Consider the following 25,267-nt stretch of genomic DNA (forward strand, 5'->3'; position numbering starts at 1 on the left):
CAGGAACACAAACTGGAGGTTTAATCTAATCCCCAGCAAAGCAGGAATCTCCAGAGCCCGTGCCGGCAAATCCACCCACGCAGCCCTTCCCTGGCAGGATGAGGCCTGGCTCTTGCCACATGGTGCAGCACGAGGGAAAACTTGTGCTCTACCAACCCCAAATCCTCCCAAGGTTTGCATTTGCCAGGAGAATCCCCAAGGCCCTGCAAAGGCTGTCCTGGTTTCACCAGAGCACCATTCCAGGCACAAATGGCACTCGCGTCCCCCAGGAACACCGGGACACCAACTGCCTGGTGGGCACCAGGAATTTACTGCTCAGTAGCTTGGATTCAAATTCAGGGCCGGTTCCCAGCGCCAAACCACAGTGTAACCCCCCGGGAATTCTGCCTTAACTAGGACAGGCTCATCTGTTGCAAACTCGATGAGATCATTCCCAAGTTCCTATTTAACAGGTGCCAGCTCCTCCTGCACCTGCTGTGTGCACAGGGCTCCCTGCCCCCACCACGCTGGGAACATCTGCTCAGCTCCCTCAGGAGCTGTGGAAAAGGTGACTGGGAGAAGGAACCAGACCTGGATCTCCTGCCCTGTGCCCAGAGCAGGAAACCGGGGCCAGGTGGAATCAGAGAGCAAGGAAACGGCGCTTGTTAACAGGGAGGGGAACCCACAATAATCCTGCAACTTTATTTGCATATAAAAGAACAAAAAAAAAATATCCTCTCCACAATAAAGGCAGCCAGAGCTCGCTCAGCTCTGGAGCTGCACTCCCGGCCAAGCCGGAGGAGTCGGGGTATTTCTGCCTCTGAGATCCACACAACCACATACCAGCAGCTCAGCCATTCCAAGGATGCATCTCTGGCAGGAATTCACACTTTGCATGGGAGGACGCTGCCAGCAGCCTTGCCCCGGGGCCCAGCCCTCTCCAGGCAGGGCTGGGGGAGCATGGGAACGCAGTGGGATGAGGCCACATGAAGAGGATCTGAAGAGGATCCGACGCAGCCGACAGCCTTTGTCGTCACACACCTGCCTCATCCCGAAAAAAAACGACTCGGCTCCTTGGTTCAAGGCTGCCCAGGACTAAGGAGCTTCCTCTCCATGCAGGTGGATGCACAGCTGCTCCCTTCTCCAGGCCTAGGGCAAAGGCAGGCTGCCATCCTTGTCCGAGGTCTCTGCGTCCCCACTGTCCCTCATGGTCCCTCCGGCATGGCCGGACGCCTCCAGCTTCCTCCTCTTCTTCAGGTGGTGCAGGTGGGATTTGGACCGAGTGTGAGCTGGAGGAAGAGGCAAACAGAGCGTTTGATCTGTGGAATCTGGAGAAGGGAACGGCCGATCCCCCCACGCAGGGCAGAGCACCCTCCCTTCCCCAGCCTCCCACACAGTTCACTACCAAAGAGTGAACTCCCCAACCCTGCCCTGGCTGTTCCTCTGCACGCTTGCAGGCCGAACTATCAGGGCTCAGAAGGCGACAAAGCTCCCAAACCTCCTCAGGAAGGACTAAGAGAAGGAAAAATCCTGGCTCTGCATATGCTGAAGATTTCAGGTTGTCACTTCCAACCAGTCTGCTCCCAAGCTCTCCCAGGAGGAGGGAAAGTTTCCAAAGAGGTGGCACTTTGCAGGCTGCAGGCGAGGTTGTGCAATTCCCTGCTCCCCATGGAGCGCTGCCAGGATCATTTGTAGGACTGGATTCCTGCACCACAGCACTGGGAATACCCTGTGCATCCTACAGGGCAGCCAGGGAAGAGCCTGGAGCGTAATTAAACTTCTGAATAACTCCAGGGCAATGCCCCAGCCAGGAAAGCACTGCAGCAGGAGTCAGATGGGAACAGAGGGGTAATCCCAGGGATTCGGCTTGGAGCAGCAGGAGCTGCATTTCTCTGTGAAATCACATCCTTAAGGACAGCCAAACCTCCTTATCAGCGGTTTTATCTCAGGGGAGGCTTTGTCTGACCACCTTGGTGGGGCGGTTTTGTCATTTCCAAGACATCAGAGCAGCAATTAAAGCACAAACTTTTCAAGCAGGGCCTTAATTAAACGAGGCTATGTGCTGGCTGAATCAAGGCCCTCGGGTGTTTTCCAGCCATCCTTTTTTCTGCCAAAGGATGAAATCACATGCAAAGCTGCTGCTTTATCACAATGCTGGAGGGTCACCCTCAGCCTCAGATAAAGCCTCACCTCCTGCAATTTGTCACAAGCAACACCAAAGCTGCAGTGGCTGAGGAAGCGCCAATTGCTGCTGCCGTCTGGGGAGTTGTGCTCTTTAAGTCCATACAAATTGTAAAACCAGGTAAAATTTTAAAATCCCCCAGAGCCAGCAGGGCACTGGGAAGCAGTTCCCGAAACTATCTGCCACCTGACCTAAGAAAACAGACCAGAGTGCAGATCCACCCAGCTCCCACGGCTGTTCTCGCCCTCCTTTTCCATTCTGCAAGCACAAGTAACAGCCAGAATTTGGAGCATTTTTCTCCCACCATCTGGGGATCTGAGCCCAGTTCTGCTGGATACAGAGAGTAACAGCTGGTCCTGGCTGAGGGAGGCATTGTCAGCATCGATTGGTATCTAGGGTGACATCCCTAAGGACCTGGAGCTGCAGCTGTGGGGTTTGGGGGGAACCTCGAGGAGCTCCCGCTCAGTCACAGAATTTACTGGACCTAAAGGATGACAGGGACCCCGACAGCTTTCGGTTCTGGACAAGCCGAGCTCCTTCCAAGCACCTTCTGAGGCAGCTGAGACCGGCTAAAATAACAACTGCACTTAACTGATCTCACTGCAAGGAGCCTCCTACTCAGAGCCAGCTCCCGGCTTTGCTTTCAGCACTTCCCGGCTCAGGAAGGAATAAGCAACTCCCTCAAACCCAACGAGCTGGGAAATTTATCTTTGCATTGTGTCTGCATGTGCTGGTTTTGGCTGGGGCAGGGCTGATTTCCCTCACAGGAGCTGGTCTGGGGCTGTGTTTGGATTCGTGCTGAGCACAGGGTTGATAACTCGGCGATGTTTTGCTATTGCTGAGGAGTCCTGGAACGGCGTCAAGGCCTTTTCTGCTCCTCACAGCAACACAGAGGGGGCTGAGGGTGCACAGGGAGGTTGGAGGGGACACAGCTGGGAGAGCTGACCCCAGCTTACCCCAGGGATATCCCACACCACACGGCTCACACTTCCTGAGGGGAAGAAAGAGGAAAGGGGCGGACATTGGGACGATGGAGTTTGTCTTCCCAAAGTCATGTTAGATGTGATGGAGCCCAGCTTTCCTGCGGATGGCCGAGCACTGCCCAACCATGGCAAGCAACTAATTAATTCCTTGTTTTGCTTTGCCTTCCCCATTTAACTCAGCCCCTGAGTTTTCTCACTTTTACCCTTGCAGTTCTCTCTCCCAGAGACAGAGAGAGGGCGAGTGGCTGTGGGGGGCTCAGATGCAGCTGGGGTTAAACCATGACCCTGCACATCCTGAATTTGGGCAACACGTGGAGATTTACCAGTTTCATTTCTGCAGCCAGTTTCTCCACGACTTTTTGTTTCTGGCTCTCAGCATGAGGCTCCCAGCACAGATAAATTCACTGACTTAATCTGATTCCAGCTGAGCTCTTTTAAAGTAAGTCTATTGAAAATAGAAAATCCCTTTCTGTTACTATTACAGCTAGGAATAGTTTGAAAAGAAAAAAAATCCACACACAAATAGGAAATATTGGAGCAAAACTGAACTATTAAAAACATGAAGAAACTTTCATTCACACAACAGAATTTTAGGAGAGATCTGATCCGTGCTTTTTGAGGAAGCATCCACAGCATTGTAAAGGACCAAGAGCCCTGACTAAACACAGCAGCTCTGAGCTTGATGCCACATTTAGATCCCTGGTGTGATGCTCTCTGTGTTTACTGGGTGCTGGGACGGGGGGGAGAAGCCCGGGGGAAGGGGGGAATTCCTGACAGATGGTTCCTGTGGCACAGCTCCTGCAAACGGCTGCAAACAATCCTTGAAAGGCCAGGATCACGAGCTGGGGGTCATCTGGGAGCTGCTCCATCCCTCCACAGCCCCCCCAGGTGCCCCCCTGTCCCCTGTCTGGGCCCTACCTGCCCACTCCCTGTCCCCGATGATGAGTCTGTCACAGAGCTCACACACGCGATGGCTCCGCTTGTTCTCGTTCTCGTCGTGCTCCATCCTCAGGGGCTCTGCTGGGGGCTCACGGCCCTGGAGATCAAATAATGCCTCAAATTGGTCTCTGACACGAGAATTTGCCTGTCTGTGTTCACTTTCATAGATGGGAACTTGCCGGACTCAGACACTGAGGTTGGCAAGGCAGACACCGGAGTTTTACCAAGTGCAGCACTGGGCACTGGGAAAAATGTTCAGCTGAGACAAGAAACTCCTTCTACTGGCAAGGAAATGCCAAGGCTGGGCATGTGAACAGCCAGCCCTGCTCAAGGGAGAGACTGTATGCCAGATGAGGGGGCCTGGAGACCACAGAGAAGTCAGTGACTGCTCCTGTGTTAACCCCGGCTCCCCAGTACCTGGATGAAGCTCTCCACGATCTCCAGCGCAGGTTTCAGCACATCCTCCTCCCACCGCTGGAGATCAGACACCTCCAAGCCATAAACTGGGGGCACGTTGGGCCCAGGACCTACAGAAACACAAGGAGGCAGGTCAGCACCAAAAACACCCAGCACCCCCTCCCAGCACCCAGGGGGAGCAGAGGGATCTGCTTTTTCCTATCAGCATTCAGAAGCCAACAGCACCAGGCTCTCCGGAGCCAAAATTCTCTCCTGCAAGCAGCAGGAACACCGCAGGACTCAAGGAAGCATCTTCACAGCTGGCTGCCTTCAGGAGAGTGTTCTGGAATCTGAGCATGCCAACAGCCCATCACAACAACAACCACCTCACCCCAGGCCTGGTCCACAGGAGGCTGAGGGGATGAAAGAGCTGGATCCAGGCACAGAGCCACCACACCAGGCTGACAAGGAGATGCAGGCACAGGGCCTGGATGAGGGATCTGAGCCTGCAGATTCCCACTCCGACGTGGAATGGATTGTGCAGGGGCTGATGCTCCTGGTTGCTGGCAGCAGGAGATGCTTTACTAATGACAAGGGACAGGTTCACAGCCACCCCTCTGGCCTCCCCTGGCCCAATGCCTGCAGCCTGGACAGGGTGAAACAGCTGCCATCAGAGAGCACCTGCTCCCTGGGTGACCTGGCTGCTCGCCACGGCTCACCTGCCCTCTGTGGGCACCTGGCTGTCCCTGCCCAGACAAAGCCATCAAAGGCTCCACGTGCCAGTCCCCAGCAGGTGCTGGTTTTATTGCTGTGCCCACAAACAAGCCCCTGACAGGCCCATCTGAAGCACACCTGCCACCAGAAAGGTGAGCCGAGCCACCCAGCACATGGCTCCGGGAAACCTCCTGCACCTCCTTCAAAGTCCATCTTCTTTTGACTCGAGTTTCTCCCTGCCTTCTCTTTTTTTCCTTTTTCCTTTTTTTATTATTTATTTTATTGTTGTTTTGCCCCTACTGAGCACCTTTCAACAAGTGCCCGGCTCCCAGCTGCTGCTGCTGGCCCTGCTCCAAGGCTGGGGCTGGGATAGGGAAGTCCTGCTGGCTCCCTGCCACCGCAGAGAGCACGGCCCGGGCTCGGAGCAGCCACGGGGCTCCTGCTCCTGATCTGGAGGGCAGCTGTCAAATGGGCTTTTCTCCCTGCCAGGAGCATGTGTGGGTGTGTGGGGACCCCCTCCCTGAGCCCCTCAGGAGCATTTGGCAGGATGAGCTGCGGGGATGCCGTGACCATCATCATCTAGCGGTACCCGACACGGGGCTGAGCCTCTGCCTGGGATTTTATCCCTCCTGAGGGCACTGCTGCTGGGAGGGGATGGGGTACAGGGGCACAGGGGAGCAGCAGCTGGCTCCTGAGTGTCTGGGATGAGAGGCTGTGGGCAGGACACATCTCAGGAGGGGCAGGACATCTGCTCTGCAACCCAAACCAGCGGGACAGAATCGGGAAGAGCCTCGTGGGTGGATGGGGACACTGGGTGGCTCCTGGAGAGGTCTGGCTGAGAGCAGACTCCCAAACACTGGCTGTCCCAAAGCACCAGTGTCCCCCTCTGGAGCTGGAGTGGGGGATGAGGAGAGGTGGGAACAGAGGACTCACGTTTCAGGAAGCGGTTCCGGACCCATTTGTTCTGCCTCCGGGCGTATCTCTTGGTCACCTGCTTGAGGGCCTGGATCCCTTTGGAACAGAGGGATTGAACAAAAGAAGAAAAACCCCAAAGGTCAGTGAGAAGAGGCTGTTGGCTCCAGGGGAGAGAAGTCACACAAGAGAGGATTTTGTGCTGGGTGGCACCATGAGAATTATTTCTCCTGTCAGTCTGGGGGTCTGTGCCTGCACTGAGGAGAGGCTGAGCCCTGACACACAGTGGAGGGGCAGTGGCAGCGTGGGAAGGCTGGACAAGGTACCCCAAATATCCCTGAATAAAGAGTGGCTGGAAAGACCCCAAACCCTCCACCCTGAAGCTTTTAGCAGGTAACCTGTTGCTCTCATAATGCCCAATTCTCTGCACAAATGGAGCCCAGGACTGCTCACCCCACCCATCAGAGGATGATTTTCCACTGTACAACTGCTCAATATTTAGCACCAGGCTTATCAAATCCCTCCTAATCATCTCCTGAGCAGACACAACAAGCTCCTTCTGCATCAGACTTGTTTTCAAGCCTTTTATCATTTCTGTGGTTTCTTCAGTCTCCACCTCCACACTGAACCCTCCTTGGCACAGACGGACTTTGCCTGGGCCCTCCTGTGCTGAGAGCAGCTCCCCTCCAACATCAGCCCAGACATTCCAGAACGGAACACACCATCACCAAAGGGTGCATCCCTGCTGACTGATCCCCACATTCCTTGTCACCACAGGGCTGCTGAAATGCTGAGTTCTGCTTCATTCCTCCTTTCCAGCCCTGCTCTCCACAGCATTCACACCCCAGCTGGGATCCCATCACCCAGGTGGACCTGCTCCAGATCCCAAGCCACGCAGTGCCCTGTACATCTTGACACGAGCCCTGAGGAGAGGGAGTGGCTGCTCTGGCTGTGCTCAGAGATGCTCTCCAAGCACTGGAAGAGGAGCCCCTGCCCCTCTGGGTTGGCAGAAGTCGGAAATGCAGAGAGAAAGGTGCAGTTGGGGCTGTGACCTTGGTTTAGACCACTTCGTGGTGTCACCTGGAGCTGTGTGGGGCACACAGGGTGCTCCTCCCACCTTTTTCCAGCAGCAGGGCACTGGTCTCCGGTGAGCAATTCCCTTCACTGATGAGGTACTCATGGAATTCCTTGAAGCCAATGGACTGGAAGATTCCATGCTGGTAATCCTGCCTGGAGAACCAAAGGGTCACAGCCATCTCCTGGGGAACAGTGGGAGACCTCAGAGGGAGGAGCAGAGAGGATCTGGCTGCTCACCCACCGGTTCTCTGCCACCTTCTCCTGGTTGTAGCGGCGGTGGAAGTCCCGCAGCTCCTCCAGCAGCCCTGCAGCCACCATGTCATCCACCCTCTGCTCCAGCCGGGCATCCAGAGCTGCAGGAGGAGAGCAGGACACGCTGAGCCGCGGGGAGCTGTGCCCTGGGGGGGCTGCACAGCCTGCCAGGACATGAGTCAGCACTGCCAGGCTGCTGCTCCACCTGAGGAAGGCAGAGCCCGGCAGGTCAGGGGAGTTCTCTGTCACACCCACTGATGCCAGAGGAATTGCTGCCTTCTCCAGGGAGGAGGCTGGGGCAGGAGCAGGGATCAGCCCTTCCTCAGCCAGCCAGGAGCCCGCTCTCACCTGCCTGGTCTGCGTGGAGCCACAAGATGCAGGAATGTGGGTATTTCAGGGGCCCACCTAAGGGCCCCCCACCTTCCTCCTCCTGCTGCTGGTGCAAGATTTCACTGTGGGGGATCCCTGTCTCTTCAAACACTTGGAGGCTCCTGGAAGCAGAGACACGCAGAGCTCAGAGGCTGGGTGAGAAGGAGCTTTCCCACTGCCCCAGCAGCCCCGGGGGCTCCAGCACAGGCAACCGCAGACACTCGCCGAGATCCAACCCTCTCATGTGGGGGGAGGGCAGGTCCCAGCCCCCTCCCGTGCCCGGCATCCGCGCACACCCAGGTCCTGGGGGTGCAGTGCTGGCACCCGAGGAGCCCAGAGCACAGCCACCCACTCCTGCCTGGCACCGGGACAAGCCCTGCAGGGGACAGGGATCTGGCTCCAGCCCTGCCCTTTCCAGCCAGGCAGGGCTGCAGGGAAGGGACCAGCGCTGCGATGCTGCCGTGGAGCTTCACCACCAGCCCAGCCCAGCCCAGCCCAGGCAGGGAGGGAGGTGCAGGAGCTGTGCTGGTGCCCAACCCTCCATCCCCCTGCACCGTGTGAATGGGGTGGGCGGTGCTCTGCTCCCCGGGGCCAGGGCTCGGCTGGGCCGGAGCAGCAAGCCTGGTCTTGCTGCTGTGCTGTTCCCACAGAGCTCAGCTATGTTACTCAGCCAGCAGGGCAGCTTGCGCTTTAAATAGCTCCAGACAAACCCTGCTGCTGCTGGGGCACGGAGTGGGAGCAGCCCCAGAGCACAGCCCAGGACCCCAAAGGCAGCTCAGGCTGGGGCTGCTTGGCCAAAGGGCTCAGATCCCAGGGAGTCCCTGGTGCCAGCGCTCCAAGCACTGGCTAAGAACCCAGGAGCAGCCAGCTGGGGTGGGAGCGCCCATCTTGCCATGCTCCCAGGCACACAACTCCCTGGGAAAGGGGTGCTGGGCCCTGGCACCTCCTGCCCCTGGCACGCCGAGCTCACCTGGCCACTTTGCGCTTGTCGTGGGGGTGCAGCTTGGCCGCCATCTCCGGGTCCACCTGGCTCAGGCGCTGGTGGAGCTCAGCACTGTCCAGCTGCTCCAGCTCCACTTTCCTGTCGCTGGCTGGCCTGGGGGCAGTGCTGGGCTTCTCCTGAGGGGCACAGGACAGCCCTGAACCAAACCCCTGTGCCAGGCCAGTGTAAGCAACAAGATCCCCCAGAGCCACGGGGTGAAGGAGGGGCTTTAGGTTCTCCTTGCCCCGCTCTAGTGGGGACAGCACCATGCCCAGTTGCAGGGAGTCTGCCCTAAACACAGGATTCACCCTTTCCCAAAGGGATTCACAGCCCCCCACAGTACCTTGGTGTTGATAAGGACCTTCCAGAGCAGGGACTCGATGTAGTAATTAGTTCCTCCCACAACAATGGGGATCTTGTCCCGGGCAAAGATATCTTCAATGTGCCAGAGTCAAGGAGTGTATGCAGAGGTGCAGAGCAGGGGGGGGAGGGCTGTGGGGAGCAGCAGCCTGGGGCTCAGATCCCACTCTCCCAGCCCCAGGGAACCAGTGAGGCTGCAGGACAGGGTTAGAGGTGTCCCTCATCTCTCATTATCCTCTGTCACCTCTGCCAGCCACCATCAAAACTCAGGAAAACTCCCAGGACTGCAGGGAGGGCAAAAGCCAGCAGAGACCCTCCCTGGGCTGTCCCAAGCATTAGCTGGGTAAAAGAAGCCCCAACCCCCTCTCACCAGCAGAATCCTCTGAAAAACCAGAGTTAGTTGGGATGTGGAGAGCCCAAACATTGCTCCCTCTGGCCAGGGAGGGGGGAAGCCCATTGCTGCTCAGCCAGGCAGGCTGCAGCACGAAAGGATATCAGAGGCACGGCTTTGTCCCTGAAATCCACCACGGTGTAGTTGGAAACAAGGGGATCCACAAAGCTGATCATGTGGTGTCTGCAGAGACGCTGCTCCTGCGGGGAAACCTTGTTGGTGATGATGTCCAAGCCCTTGTACACCTGGGGAAGAGAAGAGCCCATCCTTCACCTCTGTGCACTCACCACTGCTGCTTCCCCCACAGGCAGCCTGGCCCAGCCACCCCTCCCAGCCCCTGCTGGTCTCTGGAGCAGGCAGGGGCACAGCAGGGGCACGTGCCACGTTCAGGCAGGGCAGCAGGAGCCCTGCCAACACCTGCTCCTGCCAAGGCCAGGCCGCCTCTCTCTGGTGTTTGTTCCTGCCCACAGGAGATGAACCGTTGAGTCCAACCGCTCGTGACTGCTTTCCTGGTTTGATAGAACCCTGTAATTAGGGGTGGGAGGGCTGATTGAGCGATCAGAGAGCAGAGGCAGAGCCTGGGCAGTGTCACCAGCCCAGCACAGAGCTCCCAAATGAGGGCCTCCAAGCTGCTACCTCCTCAAAGCTCAGGTGTGCTGTTCTCCAAACGTTTCCAGCACAGCGCGGAGCCTCGTGTGGGAACAAGGATCGCTGCTTCCTGCAGCACCCAGAGATGTCTGTGGATGCAACTCACAACTCCATGGAGCCTCCTGAACACACACAAACAGTCTCAGCTCATGCACAGCTGACGCACTGCCTGCTCTCCCTGAGCCTCATGGATTCAGCCATGCCAGGGGAATGAGGCACTGTCCTGGCCAAGGTACCAGGAGCCACTGCTGAGCACAATCAGCAGCATCTCACATGCCTTCATTCTCAAGTTTGGGATACACAGCCTGGGAAAGCGCTGCTGAGAGATGCTGGCCCTCAGCTGAGAGCAGAGCAGGGAGAAAAGCCACCCAAACCAAACCCTCAGTAGCATTCCTGGGAAAGAGCCAAGGCAACTTGGATCCCAGCAGAGGCCCCAAATCCACCCTCCAGGCTGTGTGAAGCACCAGCCACAGCCCAGCCTGCAGATCCAGGCGCTGCAAGGGCTGGAGCTGCCTCAGCCTGGTGTTCCATCAGCAGAGCCCTTCCCAATGAGAGCAGATTCCAGCCAGGAGAAGAGAGGAGAGCTCCTCACCCTGCTCCCCACCACAGGCAAACACAATCCTCCTCAGCTGGCAGCTCACAGTGGGGCACATAAAGCCTCTCTGTCCAGCTTTGTGGCAAAAGAGGTGCTTTGGAAGGATGTGTTTAGTTCTCAGAGCCTTCCTGCTTAAGAGAAGTCTCCCAGCATGGGATAAACCAGAATGATGGGAAAAAGGACTGGAAATGGCTGTACTCATTTCCTCCTCCATCCCCTCCCCCAGAAACCACCTCAGCCAGACTTCAAGAAATGAATTTCCCCTTAATCCCCTCCGAGAAGCTGCCAAGCCTCCGGCTGCAGCACGGCCTCCACCCACTGCTCCCCTGGTCCCAGACAGAAGGACAAGGTGACACAGAGGTGACCCACGGGCATCAGGCACCGAGAGGCAGCAAGGGACGGTGAGGTTAGTGGAGCAGGGAAGCCCGAGCCCTGCCTGGAGCAGTCATGCAAGCAGCCAGAGCTGCCGGAGCGGCTGAACCAGCTCCGCTCCCGCCTTGCTTCACTCTGGCACTTGGAGCTGGCAGGGCCAGGCCTGGCTCCTGCTCCCATCCCAAAAGGCTGGCCCGGGGGGCAGGAAGAGGAGACGAGAGGGAGGGCAACCAAAGCCTGCAGAAAGCCAGCTGCCCCAGGGGATGGTGAGCAGGCAGGACAGGCCCACAGGCAGCTCTGCCAAGGTGCCCCGTGGCTGTGGGCAGCCTATTGGTCCCTGGGCTCGGCAGCTCCGTCCAACACGGGGCTCCAGTCGCACCGAAAGCCTTTGAATTCAGTGAGCTTTGGCTCTGTGCCTGCTCTCCCCATTTCCAACCCTCCAGCTCCTCCAATTCCCACTGCCTGCCTGAAATCACAGCGAGCACAGAGGGCTGAGGGGCGGCTCAGAGTCAGCCAGCAGCTCCCAGTGCCCTGCACGGGCACAGCCAGGATACACAGCTCAGGCTGCTTCCCCAGGTTCTCCCGGAGATTAAACACCGGGAGCCTCCCGGAATATCTAGCAACAAGGGCAGGAATGCAGTGTCAGTGTGTGGGCTGGGAGGAAACAAAGGCAGCCTTTTACACACAGGCAGCAAAGCCCGGAGAAGGTTTCCACCAGCTGGCTGTCGGCAGGGCCTCGCACCGAGACGTCCTCCTGACACTCATTTCTATTTTCAGCCAGCGGCTCAGATAAGCCTTTGTTGCTTTCTAAGGCCCCAAAACAGATTAGCGGCAGCCTGGAGCAGCCGGGCACCGAGACAGGGAGCACAAGCCAGCACTAAAGATGCTTAGCCTTGACGGCGTCCTCCCACCTCTGCGCTGAGCCCCCGCGCTGGGCTGGAAGGTCGGCGCTGCCCCTTTGGAAAAGGTGGGGAAACTGAGGCAGGACACACAAACACCCACGATGCTCAGGATCTGCAGCCCAGGAAGGGCAGGCTCTCCCAAATCTTTGCTCTGCCACCAGTTCTATACGTGATCCCAAACTTTGTCACTGTCGGGGGGAAAGCACCGTCCTGGCCCTGAGTGCAAGGAGTGTAGAAGGCGACATGACAGACCCCAGACACATCCAAGCCAACTACGGCCAGGAAAACATCAGGATTTCACAGGGGCCAAGGGATGTCCCAGCTGGAGAGGGACATGGAGGACCCAAACCAAGCGAGGGTGCAAGGAGAGCACGACTGACTCCCTGCCTTGATCCCTGCCCTGACAACGACGTCAGCAAAGGCTCTGGAGATGTCCTGACTCCACACACTGACTGACAAATGTGTGCTACAGCAACTGCATCACCACTCCCAAGGGAGAAACCCAGAAGGGACAGTGGGATCGTGAGTGGATGGAGCCCTCATCAAGCTGGCACAGGGATCACGGCATGTTCACTGCCAGGAATGAAGAAACAGGACTGGCTTCACCCTGCCTGGCTCTCCAAGGGATTCCTTACTCCTCAACAAAACTCACTGGAATGACAAACACCAACAGAAAGGACAAAAAGAAAGATTAAGAGGCCAGCAGATTAACCAGAGCTCCTGAGCCGCAAGCAGGCAGCAGCTAAGTCTGTAATTTGAGCACAGTGACTCAGAGCCATGACGAAAACACCCTGGAGACGGATAGAGGGATGCCTGTGTGTGGGAACAGGTGGGCTCAGGGCTCCCCAGCCCCTTCCCCAGCCTGGCTCCCGCTCCAGCAGCTGCCCAAAACACTGCCAGCATTTGTCAGAGCTGCTCAGAGCCCAGCGATGAATGCACAGAGGGGGCTGAGGGCGACACGGTCGCTGGCAGCTGTCAGTCCCGAACGAGCAATGGGATTTCCAAACGCCGGCAAGCATCCCGCAAGGACAGCAGAGCCGGCTCTGCGTGGCAGGGGGACACGCCACGGGGAGACACAGCATGCCATGGCAACAAAGCCAGCGAGAAAGCAGCCCCGGCTGGGGGGCACCGGGGGGTCAGCGGAGCGTGGTGGGGGCCGTGCCGGGGGCTGCCGGGCTGCCCCGCCTCGCCGGCACGCTGCATTACGGGATAAAGCAGCCGAGCTGCTCGGCGCTGGCTCCACAGTCACGCTAGAATGAGATTAAAAGGAAAGCAGGACAAGAGCCACTCGAGGCCGGATGCCATTGGGCGCCTGCAGCGGGGTCCTCCCCGCGCCCGCATTCCCATGGTGGGGCCTGGGACAAGCGGAGCACGAAACGCACGCTCCGAAACATCCGCCAGCGGGGATTCACGGCGTGTCAGGAGGCTTCAAACGCGCCTGCAGGGCTCGGGGTGCCGCAGGAGCCTCGTGGCCACAGCAGCATTCAAGCCAGCAGCTGCTTCCCCGGTGTTAAAGATGGGCAAAGCTCCCGCGCTTCACGTTTTGCCCTCTCAGGATTTCAGTTCAGCTCAGACCTCGAACACTCCTTCCCCAAGGGAAACATCCCATAAATTTACCTTTTGATTGCTCGCCCCAAATTCAGCAGACTGAGTCTTTAAATTTAGCTCACTGGGACACAAACAGTGACCAGCAAGAGCAGGAAACAGGGAGGTGAGCACAGGACAGCAGGAATTGATCTCTGAGCAGCACAAAGGGTGTTGCTGGCAGAAAACACCTTTTTACACAGAATAATAAAAATATTTAACATTAAACTTCATGGAAAGTTCAGGTGCTACAGGAAGGGAACAGTGAAAGTGTGGATCAGTAAGGAAAATATTTTGCTAAACAACAACAAAATTGTTATTGTTGTGGTGGCTGCAATGTCCATCCTGTGACAAAGCTCTTGTAGCTGAACAAAATTAAGACCCAAAAAATGAGTTTTGCCTCCTCAGCGTTGACTTACCCCAACCATACAACCAATATATTCCACACTGCTGCTTGCAGTGAGAGATGAGACCACAGACACTGTCACTGGCAAGTAGAAAATACAATTTTTAATGCTCTTCCCCAAACCTCTTGGTGTCCCTTTGCTGATACCAAAGGATCCCACCCTGGATGTCGCCCACTACCAAGTAGCTCCAGCTGCTGCCTCCCTTTACTCAACCCTTTACACCTCGGTGTAGCTTCCGGTGGGTTAAAATTAAAACACCTTCGCTCTGGTTTCATTCCAAAAGGTGAATTTATTGGGGACGGGGGCGGGGGGCTTAAACAAACACTTGGAACAAACTCTGCAGTTTTGGTTGTGGCACCGTGTTCACAGCCCACAGGGCACCATGCCCCAAGAGCAGGAGGGGGGCCACAGAGACACTGCTCACACGAGCCAAACAAATGCCCACTGGGATAGGCACCGGGACTGGGCACAGGACAAGGGCACCGGGACAGGGACACCGGGACAGGGACACCGGGACAGGGACACCGGGAGCGCTTTTAGCGGGCAGGATCCATCCCCTGGGCTCTCCCCTACAGGCACCCACACACGGGGCCCGGGAGAACCGGAGGCAACCGGCCCGGAGTCTCCGGGGCTGAGCTTCTCCAGGACCCGACTGGGCCCTGTGGCCCTCCAGGCCCAGCCCGGACTTTCCCCGGTGCAGCCCAGGCCGCCCCCGGTGCAGCCCAGGAGGCCCCGGTGCAGCCCAGGAGGCCTCGGTACAGGCCGGACCTTCTCCGGTACGCGTCAGACCACTCCCGGTGCAGCCCAGGCCGCCCCCGGTGCAGGCCGAGCCGCCTCCCAACACCCCGGCCCAGCCCCAGGCCCCGCCGGGGCTCCGGGCGCGGCTCCTCCCCGGCCCAGGCCCGGCCGCGGCCTCCCCGCTGCCCGGCGCCGGCCGTACCTGCATGGAGTCGGCGCTGACGATCTCCCCGCCGAGGCGCAGCCCGAGCTGCAGCGCCAGCGCCGATTTCCCGGTGCCGGTGGCGCCCAGGATCACCACGCGCGGCCGCGGCGGCCGCGGGGCCCGGCCCAGGCACAGCGAGGCCGCAGCCGCCATGGCCCGGCCGGGGACGGGCGGGCGGGACGGGGGCGGGCCGGGGCCGGGGCCGCCCGCGGGGAGGACGGGGCCGGGCCCCGAGCACCGTGTGCTCCTGCCCGCCGGGGCTCCGCTCCCCGGCCCGGGCCCGCTCCGTGCTCCTGGGTCCCTCTCCCAGTGCCCTCATTCCCCCGAGCCAGCCCGGTCCCCTCCCCGTGTCCCGGGTGCCCAAACGCATCCCCATTCCCCCGGCCCCTTTTCGGGTCCCCCGTTACCCCCCAAGCCCCTCCCGCCGTTGTCCACACGTGGGGCTCTGCCCCGCGGCCGCTTTTTTTGGGAAGGATGCTGTTGCCGTAGCAACGGGGCAAAGCGATGAGGAGCGGGGCTGTTGCCGTAGCAACGGGGCAGAGTTGGATGATGCGAGGGGGCTGCTGCCGTAGCAACGGAGGGGAGCGTGTTGCCGTGGCGACCGCAGCCTCCACCGGGGCCCGTCCTCCCCATCGCCACGGCAACAGGAGGAGATGGAGAGCGGGCCGCTGTCTCCGTGGCAACAGAGGGGAGGGAAAAGGGGAGGCCGTTGCCATGGCACCTCCGCGGTGCTGCTCACCCTGGCAACACACATCCCTCGCCATGGCAACAGGGAGACAGAGGCTGCGGGCCAGGGGGGTGTGGGCAGCCGGCCCCCCTCGGCAGGGAAGGGATTATCGCCGCCTCGGGAAACTGTCCTAAAAATTTGCCAGCCCAGGCGTGAAGGCGGCATCGCGCCCACGACACCCCCGGGCCGGCGCAGGGACGGGAAGGAAGATGTGGTGGGCAAGCAGAAGTGGTTTCGGGGGTACAGCAAAGGGCAGGGTGTTAGCAGGGCAACGTGCATTAAAAAATAACTAATTCAGGCCCTGGAAATGCCGACTTGCGATGATTGCAGCTGACACTCACAAATTGCAGCGCTGAACAAGCGAGTAGGAAAGCCCTGTGTGCTTATTTTGTTCACTTCATAGCACTGTCAGTCTCCTTCCCTCATGCTGACCGTGACAATATGAGAGGAGACACGTGCTCCAGTAACCAGGGAAGTTTCAGGTGGGTACATATGGATGCAGGCTTTAAGCAGGAGAACTCAAAGGTATTTGCAAACTGCAACCCAGTTCTTCAGTTTGATTTGGGACCAGCTACATCTCCCCCAGGTGACGGTCTCAGCTCAGTCCGTGCACCTGCTCATCACTTCCAAGGAAGATAATTAACATTTTAAACTTCCTATGTGCCTTCAGCATGAAAAGAAAAAACCCAACTCACTGAAAACCTCAGGAGGGTCACCTTGAGCTGAGAAAAGACACCAGGCTTTGAGTGTGAGTGCCACAAAAACACAGCGAAAATAAACCGTTTGAGGGGCTGGTACATCTGGGCTTTGTTTCCTGCGCATGGGCGAGGTGTCAGATTTAGGTCACCCCGCTCCCTGGTTAAGCTGTGGGTCACGGGAGCACCTTTTAATGCAGCTCTGAAAGGCTGTGACACCATGTGATGCAACACACAGAGTGTGAAACGCTGCTGGAAGTGAAGGGGATGGGTGTTTAAGGGCTGCTGTGTGGCATCGTTGCTGTTTAAGGCTGGTTTCCCCCGGGTGATCGAGGCTCCAGCAGCAGCTCCTCGCTCCTGGCTCCTCAGCAGTAACATAATCCCACGTCCCTCCTGCACTGAGAGTAAGACTTTTGCTGCCAGGACAAAGGAAACCCAAAGGCATCGGGTTTGGGGGCAGCAGGGAGAACACACATATATATAATTTCATCCACTTGGCAGGTCTGGGATATGGAGTTCTCCGATGCCCCTGGAAGCGAGTGGATTGCATTCCCCCCTCCCTATAGGGTTACTGCCAGACACAGCCCCGGCCCCTGACCTGTGGGGCAGTGATCACCCCACACCCCCTGCCCCAAACCCCATTAGGGGGGTTTATAGTTACATCAAAGCCTTTTCCGAGCCCAACCTGGGCTCTCTGCCCTTCCTTGCCAATAAAACCACTTAAAAGGAAGAAAAATAATCCAGGTAATTCATTTCCCCGGCCCCACCACCACAACCACTTCTTCTTCGATCGCTGGGAGAAAACCAGGACAAAGAGCTCAGTCTTGGTGCATCTGAGCCCTGGCATAAAATAGATTGATTTCTATTCAAGCCCAGGATACCCCAAAACCCATGAGCCAGAGCAGCCCCTCAAGGAGCACCAAGCTGAAGCATGGCAACCCACAGCATGGAAAAAGCAGACCCAGGCTGTTGCAAACTTATTTATTTATGAAGTGTGAGGTAATGAAGAAAGTGCTAAATCCAACCAGTGTTAACTCTAACAGTTCTCAGCAGGTCAGCAGGGAGCCCAGGGTGCCATCCTGCAGGACCACCCCTGCCAGCACCCCTGCGAGGGGACAGGGGACTCTGCCACCCACACAGCCCACCGCAGGCTGGGCAGCAGAAGGGCACAGACGGGGAAGGCAGCGCAGCCCAACCTGCCCCCTGCAAGCTTTGCTGGGGATTTTAAGTGGCTGCTGGTGAAGGAGAACTCACGAGGGTGGGAAAAGGGATCACAAGGATGCTCACAAGGATGGGAAAGGGATAAAATCCCCTGTTATTGCAAATGGGTGGTTTGGAGAGCTGCAAGGGGGTGAACGGCCTCTGCGAGGACTCAGCTCAAGGGTCCAGCAGGAACCAGCCCCTTCCTGATCTCCCTAAAGTGCAGCAGGACTGAGCCCTCCCCCACAGCAGGAAATCCCTCTTTAAAAAAAAAAAAGTTTTATATATTTATATATATATATAAAAAAGCAAACTCTTTACCAATACTTCTCAAAAAGTGGTACAAAAATACAGTATAAAAACACAGCCTCCAGTATAAGACTCGCAGTTACAGCAGCAGTTTCTAGAACATAAAAATCCAGGACCAGCTACTGTGTGAAGTGACAAGGAAGTGAGGTACGGTCCAGCCGAGCAAGGGGATTGCCCACAGGGTGCTGCTCATCCCGGTGAGAGACACATCCTGCCCTCACCATCTCCATGGGATCCATCCAGAGGCGAGCCCCGTGCTGGGCTCTGTGCCTGCTTCCAGGAGCCAAGGCAGACGTGGTTGCTTGGGGTTTTTAGAGCGAGGTGGATGCCCAGGGGCAGCTCCCAGCGATGCTGTCGGTGGCAAATGGCAGAGAGGGGTGCAGGGGCTGCTGGGGAGGAGGGATAGATTTGAGCTCTTGAATTGGAGCAGTCACTGAGGAAGCTTCACAGAAGGGACAAGGGAAATCTTGCAACACCCGGTGCCAAGAAGCCAACCCCAAGCAGGTGATGGGGTCTCCGCTGTGGACCCATTCCTGCAGCCACTGCCACGTGCTCCAGCCCCCGAGACCAACAGTTCGACAAGCAACCAAAAAATAAAAAAATGTGCAAATTGAGAAGGAGCTGGGGGGTTGTGGGGACCAGGGCAGGGGGCACGCTGGGTGCTAGTGCCCCTTGAGGTGAGCAATCCGTTTGAGCAGCTGGTTCTGGCGCAGCTGCAGCTGCCGCTTCTCGGCTGCCATCCTCCTCTCAGCACTGATGAGGGACTGCAGGTACTCCGAGGATTTGCTCAGGATCACCACTTTGGGGGTCTTGGGGCAGCTGGCGAGCCCGGGCACCTGGTCCCGCAGGGCCAGGAAGCGCGAGCGCAGGTCGTTGCGCCGCTTGCGCTCCAGGTAGTTGTGGTTTTTCCTCTTGGCCACGTCCTCGCTGTCGGAGCCGGGGCTGCTGCTGGGTTTTGGCAAGCTGGGCTCAGGCAGGACCATGGCAGGGGCCGGCTCCACAGCACCGGGTGGCTCGTCCTCCTCCTGGTCCTGCTGGGGTGACTCCGGCAGGGGACAGGAGTCCGGCGGCGAGCGAGCGGCGTAGTTGTGCTGCTGCTGGTGGACGGAGATGTGGAACCGTTTCATGCAGGGGTCCAGGGGGTCGGCACGGAGCGTGATGGTGACCGGCTTCCTCAGGCTGAGCGATTGTCTCTTGTCCACCGTCACCACGTCGATCTCTTCACCTTCTGCTCGCAACCGACATGGCAAAGAAAGAACAAATCCCCGTCAGTTGGGAACCCTCAGTCACCCCTCGTCACCTTTCTGGGCATCCCCACAGCTCCCTGGGGATGGAAACTCCACTAAAGCTTGCTCATGCACTGCAAACTCTGTGACCTCCAGAAGGGACCGAGTGATTTAAGTGCCCTTCCAATACCATCACGTGGGAAGGAGTGGAATTCCCTCCCTGTTTCATGCGCCTGGTCCCCCAAAATTGGACGGCGAGGCTTTACTTCTGCCTCACTTCAGCACCAGGAGGAACACGTGCTTATCATAAAGGATCATCAGGCAAGAATCACCCGAGCCCTCCTGCGTGGCGGGGGGGAACTGGAGGAGCAGGATGCTGGGACAGCCTGGTTCCAAAGTTCATCCCGGTCGGGCGCTTTCATGGCCCATTGGAATTGTAAATGAGGGATAGAAGGGCAGAAATACCCTTTGTTCCCCTTGGCTGCAGCTTCCCACCTCGGTGACTTGTTACTTTTCACAAGTGATAAAGCCCATTCAGCCCCGGCTTCCCGGGGACCGAGGGGACAATCCCCCACTGTGCAGGGAGGGAGGGAGAGGTGAAGAGGTCCCTACAGCAGACTCTGAACCTCAAAGGCATCTCAAGCCCAGGAACAGAAAGACCTAAATAAAGCATAACTGGCCCCAAAGCACTCTGCCTGTTGCCACCGCAGTTGTCCCATCTCAGCAAAGCCCGGTGGCAGGAAGCTGGCTTTGGGGACAGCGAGGTGACCAGGCTGCAGACACAACCGCGGTCGCTCTCACTTTAGGGGATGGGCCTCCAACTTTTTCCCTAGGCTTTGGGGGAAAATACAGCCACTTGCTAAAGGTCTCCCGAGATGCTCAAACCTCCACCAGCATCGCGGGCAGAGGCCTGGCCCACACCCTCCTCTGAGGGGGCCAGCGGTGGGCTCCTGCTAGCGGCTCCAGCCGATACCCCAAACCGTCCAGGCTTTGGGGGCTCAACCCAACCAGCCCGAACCTCTCTGCTACTGGAGCTACCGGGATGGGGGGGGAAGGGTCACTCATCGGTGTCACAACCCGCTCGGCCTCAGCCCCGGACGCACACGCGCTCATTAATAAAAGTCAGACCGCGTAGCCCCGCCCCCTGCAGCCTCCCATTGGCTGTCCCGCGGGGCCGGCCTGCTGTCCTGCCACCCCATTGGTCCGCGCTCCTGTCCATCAGCACCGCCCCTCTCATTGTTTGCAATCTGTTGCTTTTTGTTCGGCGCCCACGTGGCGCGGCCGGACCCCTCCGGGACCCCCGCGGCCCCGGGACCCCACCGGCATCCCCGCGGCCCCCGCCAGGCCCCCGCATATTTGGGTTAAGCCTCTTAACGCCCGCGACCTGGCTTACCGTCCCCGGGCTACTAATGGCATTAAGCCCCGCGCCGTGACTCACCGGCGCAGGTGGCGGCCACCGGCAGATTTATTAACGGGGTCACGGCACCGCGGCAGCGCTCCCACGGCAGCCGAGTGGGCCCGGCCTCGGTGGGAGCGAGGGAAACAACGCACGGGCCCCGACGGGGCTACGGGGCTTGTGGAGAGCGTTCGCAAATAAGCGCCGAAAATTGGCGTGACATTGGAGAGATGCAGTGGCACCACGCTGCCCTTGGCGGGTGGGTGTCGGAGGTCCCAGCCCGACCCCTGTGTAAACACCCACACACACACACCCCACGCGGGACAGGCAGACGTGCCCCGGGGCTGGGCTGGGACGCGCCACAGCCGGTGCGGCTGTTCCAGCCCGTCCTACCGAGCCACCGCCTCGGGGGACACGCCGCTGCTCCCAAACCTGCTGCCCACAGGGCATATCTTGCCTTTTGTCCCGAGGGAAGCCCGTCCCGGGTGGGCCGTGGGAGGGAGCAGGGGGAGCAGCCGAATTTACGAGCCGGCGGCAGAGCGCGGTGCAGCGCTCGGAACCCCAAACTTTCCACGGTGAGCTGCAAACTTGCCCTTCGACCTTCCCACGAGGTTTCCGTGGGGCCGGGAAGAGGGAAAGGGGCCACCAGAGTCCCACGCAACAGCCGGAGGGAGCCCCACGCACCCTCCCGAGAGGGGCAGGGGGCTCCCCAGCAGAAACCCCGCTGGAAAGGGGAGCAGCCGAGCCCGCTTTGTTCGTGGGGCCGGGACCGGGGCTCGCTTGGAGTCTCAACAAAGGCGCAGCCTGGCTGGGAGGCTCCCGACACGCACACGTGTGGACACGCGTGTTCCCCACGCCGGGCTCCAGCAAGGCTGGGGGCACCCGGCTGGGCAGCTCGGCGGCGGAGCGGCTCCATCCCTTACCGGAATCGCTCTGGCCCTCGGATCCCGAGGATGCGGGGATCTTGCTCTCGGCCAGCGGGCAAAGGAAGACGGCAGCGGGATCCACGCACTCGCTCACGGAGCTGCTGAACCCAAAATCCTGCGCGAAGGACGGTTTGTGCGGGGTGGCTCTCTGCGTGCCCGTGGAAAGTTTCTCCGTCATCGCCTTCTCCAGTCTCTCCCGCGCTGAAAATCCGCTCCACATGCAATCCTTGAGGATGAAAGCGCTCAGGTTTCCGAAGATCTGCCCCGTCCCTATGAGATACTCCGGCTCTTCCCCGGAGAGGCAATATCGGGAGAGCCATCCCGAGCGCTCCTCCGCCCCCGAGCAGCACCCCTTCTCCCCGGGGACAGCCAGCGGGGACAGCGGGGGTGTGGGGACCAGCTCGAACTTCTTCCAGATATCCTCGCTGGGCGCCGTGGAGCGGTGGAAATCCTCCTGGGCGTCGTGATCGTAGAAGTAATGCTGGTACGAGTCAAACTCCATCTCGGCTGGGGAAGGGGGCGGCCGAGAGAAAAACGGGGACACCCCCGAGAGCCGCTCTCAGGAGAGGGGCAGCCCCAGGGATGAGGGGGGACGCCCACCCCGGCGCCAGCCCCCGAGCCGGGACCGCGGGCGCATTGTTCCCCCCGCTCTTATAGCCCGGCCGCGGAGCCCGGCCCCGCCCCCACCAATCGCCGCGCTGGGATTTGCATAAAGGGCGTGGTCGTGCCCTGTGCCCCGCCCACCCGGGGGGACACGGTGAGGGGGGTCCCCGGTCCCGCTACCGGGGATGCTCAGGGGGTTCTGAAGCAGCAGCCACCCCGAGCGCTGGGCTGGGGGCTCCTTGCTGACCCCAGGAGCGTCCCCGGGGCTCCCAGCGCCGTCCTTGGCCCACCGGGAGGAGCAGGGCTTGGGGGATCCCCCTCTGCAAGCGCTAAGGAGGGACACGCAGCTGTGCCACCAGCCTGGGCACGAGGGCAAAGCAAACTGGAGAAGAGGGGACAAGTCACAGGGAGGCATCAGCTGCTGCCGGGGACCATCTTCGAGTGCCCTTTCTCATCTGTTCCCCCTTGCCTGGCTGTCACCGCAATTCCTGTTGGGCTCCCGAGCTCACACTGGATGCTGCCACCACAGGCAGGAGAGTGGCTGCAGCACTGGGCAGCAGTGGGGTCACTTAGTGTTGGTGTCCAAATCAGGTTGCCACCCTGGATGCCACCTGGAGGCATCCCCACTCCTTCCCAAAGCCCTCACAGACCCAGCCGGGAGCTTTTCCCCTCTGAAAGCCACCAACTCCAGCAAGAAGCTGAATAAAACAAGGGGGGGCTGTGGGGACGTCAGAAAAACAGAGCTGGGAGACACAGTGCCCATGAGGAACGAGGTCCGTGCACGGAGGAAGGGCCGTGGAGGCGTTGGGAGCTGCCGGGGATGTCAGGAGCCACGGGCTGGAGGGAGGTTGGGATGTCCTGGGATACACACACAGCTCCCTCCAGCAGCACCTGGCACATCCAGCCTGGGGTCCAGAGGGACACGCTGTGTCCTTGGGGAGCCGGGGGAGCCCAGCAGGATGCTGCATCCCTGCAACGCCAGCTTCCTTCTAGAAAGGGCAATAAATGTTGTGAAAACACAGCGAGGCTTTCACCTCCCGCGCTGATGGTTACACACACACGCACACAGGGGTACAAAGTCCACCCGGAACCGACAGATTCCGCCCGCAGTGTGTGTGAACCCACTCCAGCCCCAGCACCCTCCTTTCGCCAGCCGGTGCGGGTGAGGCCACCGGATCTGCCCCAGCCGGCAGCACTGGGAGCTGGGGGGACTGGGGGCTGGTGCTGGAACTTCAGCACCGGCCCTGGAGGGAGGAAATTGTCCCAATCCAGCGACCAATACGGCCCAGTACAGCCCAGTACAGGCCAGCACAGCCCAGCACAGCCCAGCGCAGCCCAGTACAGCCCAGCACTGCACGGTCCTTCATGGACCAGTCCAGCCCAGCACAGAAAAGCCCAGTCCAGCCCAGCCAGGCGTGAATCAGCGCTGCCCAGTCCGGTCCATCACAGCCCCCTCCGGTCTCCCCCGGTCCCCGGCCCCGTCCGCCGCCACCGGCGGGCGCGGGGCGCCACCTGCTGGGCCCCGGGAGCACCGTCCGTGCGGCGGCGGGGACGGCGACGCTCGGGGGACACCGCACCGGGCACCCCCCGCCCGGGGGACAGCGCTGCCCATCGCTCCGTGCCTCAGTTTCCCCACTGCCAGCGGGCACTGGGCTGGCAGAGGAGCAGGGCTGGGAGCGGGCGCTGGGCTGGCGGCTGTCCCGGGGCCCCCAAGCAGATGGGGTGCCCCGGGATACCCCGGTGTGTCTCGGGGTAGCTCCGGCCCTTCCCTTGCTGGCTTGAGGCTCGGCGGACCCTGCAAAGCTTTGCCAGCTCCTGCACCTGGGAGGGAGTTTGCCCCGGGGCTGTGGTTTCCCAGCCGTGGGGTCCCCGCGATGGCCCTAAAAATGCTCTCCTGGCCCTTCCAGAGCAGCCTTGAGCATCCCAATCCTGCCCGCATGGCCGCGGGGCTGGCGCAGGAGCTGCGGGATCCGGGAATCTCGGTGGAGTCCGGGCTGATGTCCCCTTTGTGCTCCGATCTGTTTCGGCCCCAGTCCCCAGCCAGGCTGGGAGCCCCGGGCACGTCCCCGGGGTGTCACCAGGTGGAATCCTCCCACCTCAGGGCTGTTCCCGTCCTTTTCCCTCCCCGGGAAGCACGGGTGAAGCCCTCTCTTCCTCCTTAGGGAACAAATCGCTCTGCACTGAGGGCAGAGACTGAGCTGCCCCAGAGGTTTGTCCTGTCCCAGCACCTGCAGTGACAAGTGGTCACGGCGGGGACACGGCTGGCACTGCCTCCAGCCGCCTGTTCCAACACCAGCACATCCGCAAGCACAGGAGCGAACCCTCCCGCAGCCTATAGCGCCCGGCCACGTCTCCTTCCTTCCTTCCTTCCTTCCTCCCTCCTTCCTTCCTCCCTCCCTGCTGGCCTCTGGGACGCCCCCAGCTTTTCCCAGGGCGAGGCAGGAGCTTGTCCCGGCTTCAAGGGACTCCCGGGTGCTTTGAAGGTGCAAAAGCACCGCTGGAGAGGGCTGGAGGGGCCGCGCAGCCCTTTCATCCCGGCGCTGGGCAAACACGAGCCGAGAGCCTCTCGCTGCGGCGCCGGCTGCGCAAACAGGGACTGCGGTGACAGCGACAGAGGGGCCACCCGCGGGACAGGGTAACCCACCGGGGGCTGGCACAGATCCCCAGCCAGCACCCGAGTGCGTGTCCCCGGCGCTGGCACAGCCCCGCGGGAGCTGCCGCGGCCCCGCTGGTGGCTGGCACGGCTCCACACATGATGCAAGGGCAGCTCCCGGGGCCCTGCGCCCTTTGCATCCCCACTTCCAGCAGGGCTGGGCTTTGAACCTCGAGACACCAGAGCGCTTCCACGCAACGGGCAGCCACCCCCCGAGCGTGACGGGTGTCCCAGGGGTGTTCTGGGCTGGGGCTCTGCCTTTGGCTGTCCCCGTCCCGCTGCAGCAGCAGCCTTCGAGCCACTCTGCCATCCCCATGGGAGTCTTGGATGCTCAGGGAGGGAGCAGAGGCTGTGCTGTGTCCCCCTCTGCCTTGGGACACGGTCCCCAGGGTCCCACACAGTAGAGGGGTGGGCAGCACAGGGCAGCTGCCACGTGCAGCCACACAATGTGTCCCCTTTGTCCCCAAGAAGCTGCTGGGTAGCAGCCACGGAGCCCGGCTGGTGGTTTTTGCAAAATGCCATCCCAAGCCCCTTTGGGCTACAGG

At 59.8% G+C, this 25,267-nt stretch overlaps 2 protein-coding genes across 2 annotated transcripts; both read right to left on the reverse strand.

Annotated features, from left to right (window-relative positions):
- Positions 1-641: 641 nt before the first annotated feature.
- Positions 642-15,152, reverse strand: TRIT1 (tRNA isopentenyltransferase 1). The gene is made up of 11 exons (XM_032132404.1): positions 14,985-15,152; positions 9,641-9,781; positions 9,129-9,227; positions 8,774-8,922; positions 7,783-7,925; positions 7,424-7,535; positions 7,223-7,335; positions 6,127-6,204; positions 4,501-4,610; positions 4,063-4,180; positions 642-1,268 (listed from the first exon to the last, which is right to left on the reverse strand). Exons 1-11 carry the CDS (start codon positions 15,138-15,140, stop codon positions 1,129-1,131), a joined length of 1,359 nt encoding a protein of 452 aa, XP_031988295.1. The 5' UTR covers positions 15,141-15,152; the 3' UTR covers positions 642-1,128.
- Positions 15,153-17,374: 2,222 nt separating this feature from the next.
- MYCL (MYCL proto-oncogene, bHLH transcription factor) lies at positions 17,375-22,102 on the reverse strand. Its single transcript, XM_032132405.1, has 2 exons — positions 21,464-22,102; positions 17,375-19,146 (listed from the first exon to the last, which is right to left on the reverse strand). The coding sequence occupies exons 1-2, from the start codon at positions 21,966-21,968 to the stop codon at positions 18,581-18,583; spliced, it is 1,071 nt and encodes a 356-aa protein (XP_031988296.1). The 5' UTR covers positions 21,969-22,102; the 3' UTR covers positions 17,375-18,580.
- Between the last annotated feature and the right edge of the window lie 3,165 nt (positions 22,103-25,267).

Source organism: Corvus moneduloides, chromosome 23 (genome assembly GCF_009650955.1).
Source record: "Corvus moneduloides isolate bCorMon1 chromosome 23, bCorMon1.pri, whole genome shotgun sequence".
In the NCBI taxonomy this organism is placed as follows: domain Eukaryota; kingdom Metazoa; phylum Chordata; class Aves; order Passeriformes; family Corvidae; genus Corvus; species Corvus moneduloides.

Bases quoted from the DNA above. Each gene is read 5' to 3' on its own strand.
- TRIT1 (XM_032132404.1), bottom strand. From the start codon at position 15,140: ATGGCGGCTGCGGCCTCGCTGTGCCTGGGCCGGGCCCCGCGGCCGCCG. The intron at 9,228-9,640 runs ATATCCTTTCGT...TGACTCTGGCAC, and splicing joins GGGACAAAGCCGTGCCTCTG to ATTGAAGATATCTTTGCCCG. The intron at 8,923-9,128 runs GTACTGTGGGGG...TGTGCCCCTCAG, and splicing joins AGGTCCTTATCAACACCAAG to GAGAAGCCCAGCACTGCCCC.
- MYCL (XM_032132405.1), bottom strand. From the start codon at position 21,968: ATGGAGTTTGACTCGTACCAGCATTACTTCTACGATCACGACGCCCAG. The intron at 19,147-21,463 runs GTAAGGGATGGA...GGTTGCGAGCAG, and splicing joins CGAGGGCCAGAGCGATTCCG to AAGGTGAAGAGATCGACGTG.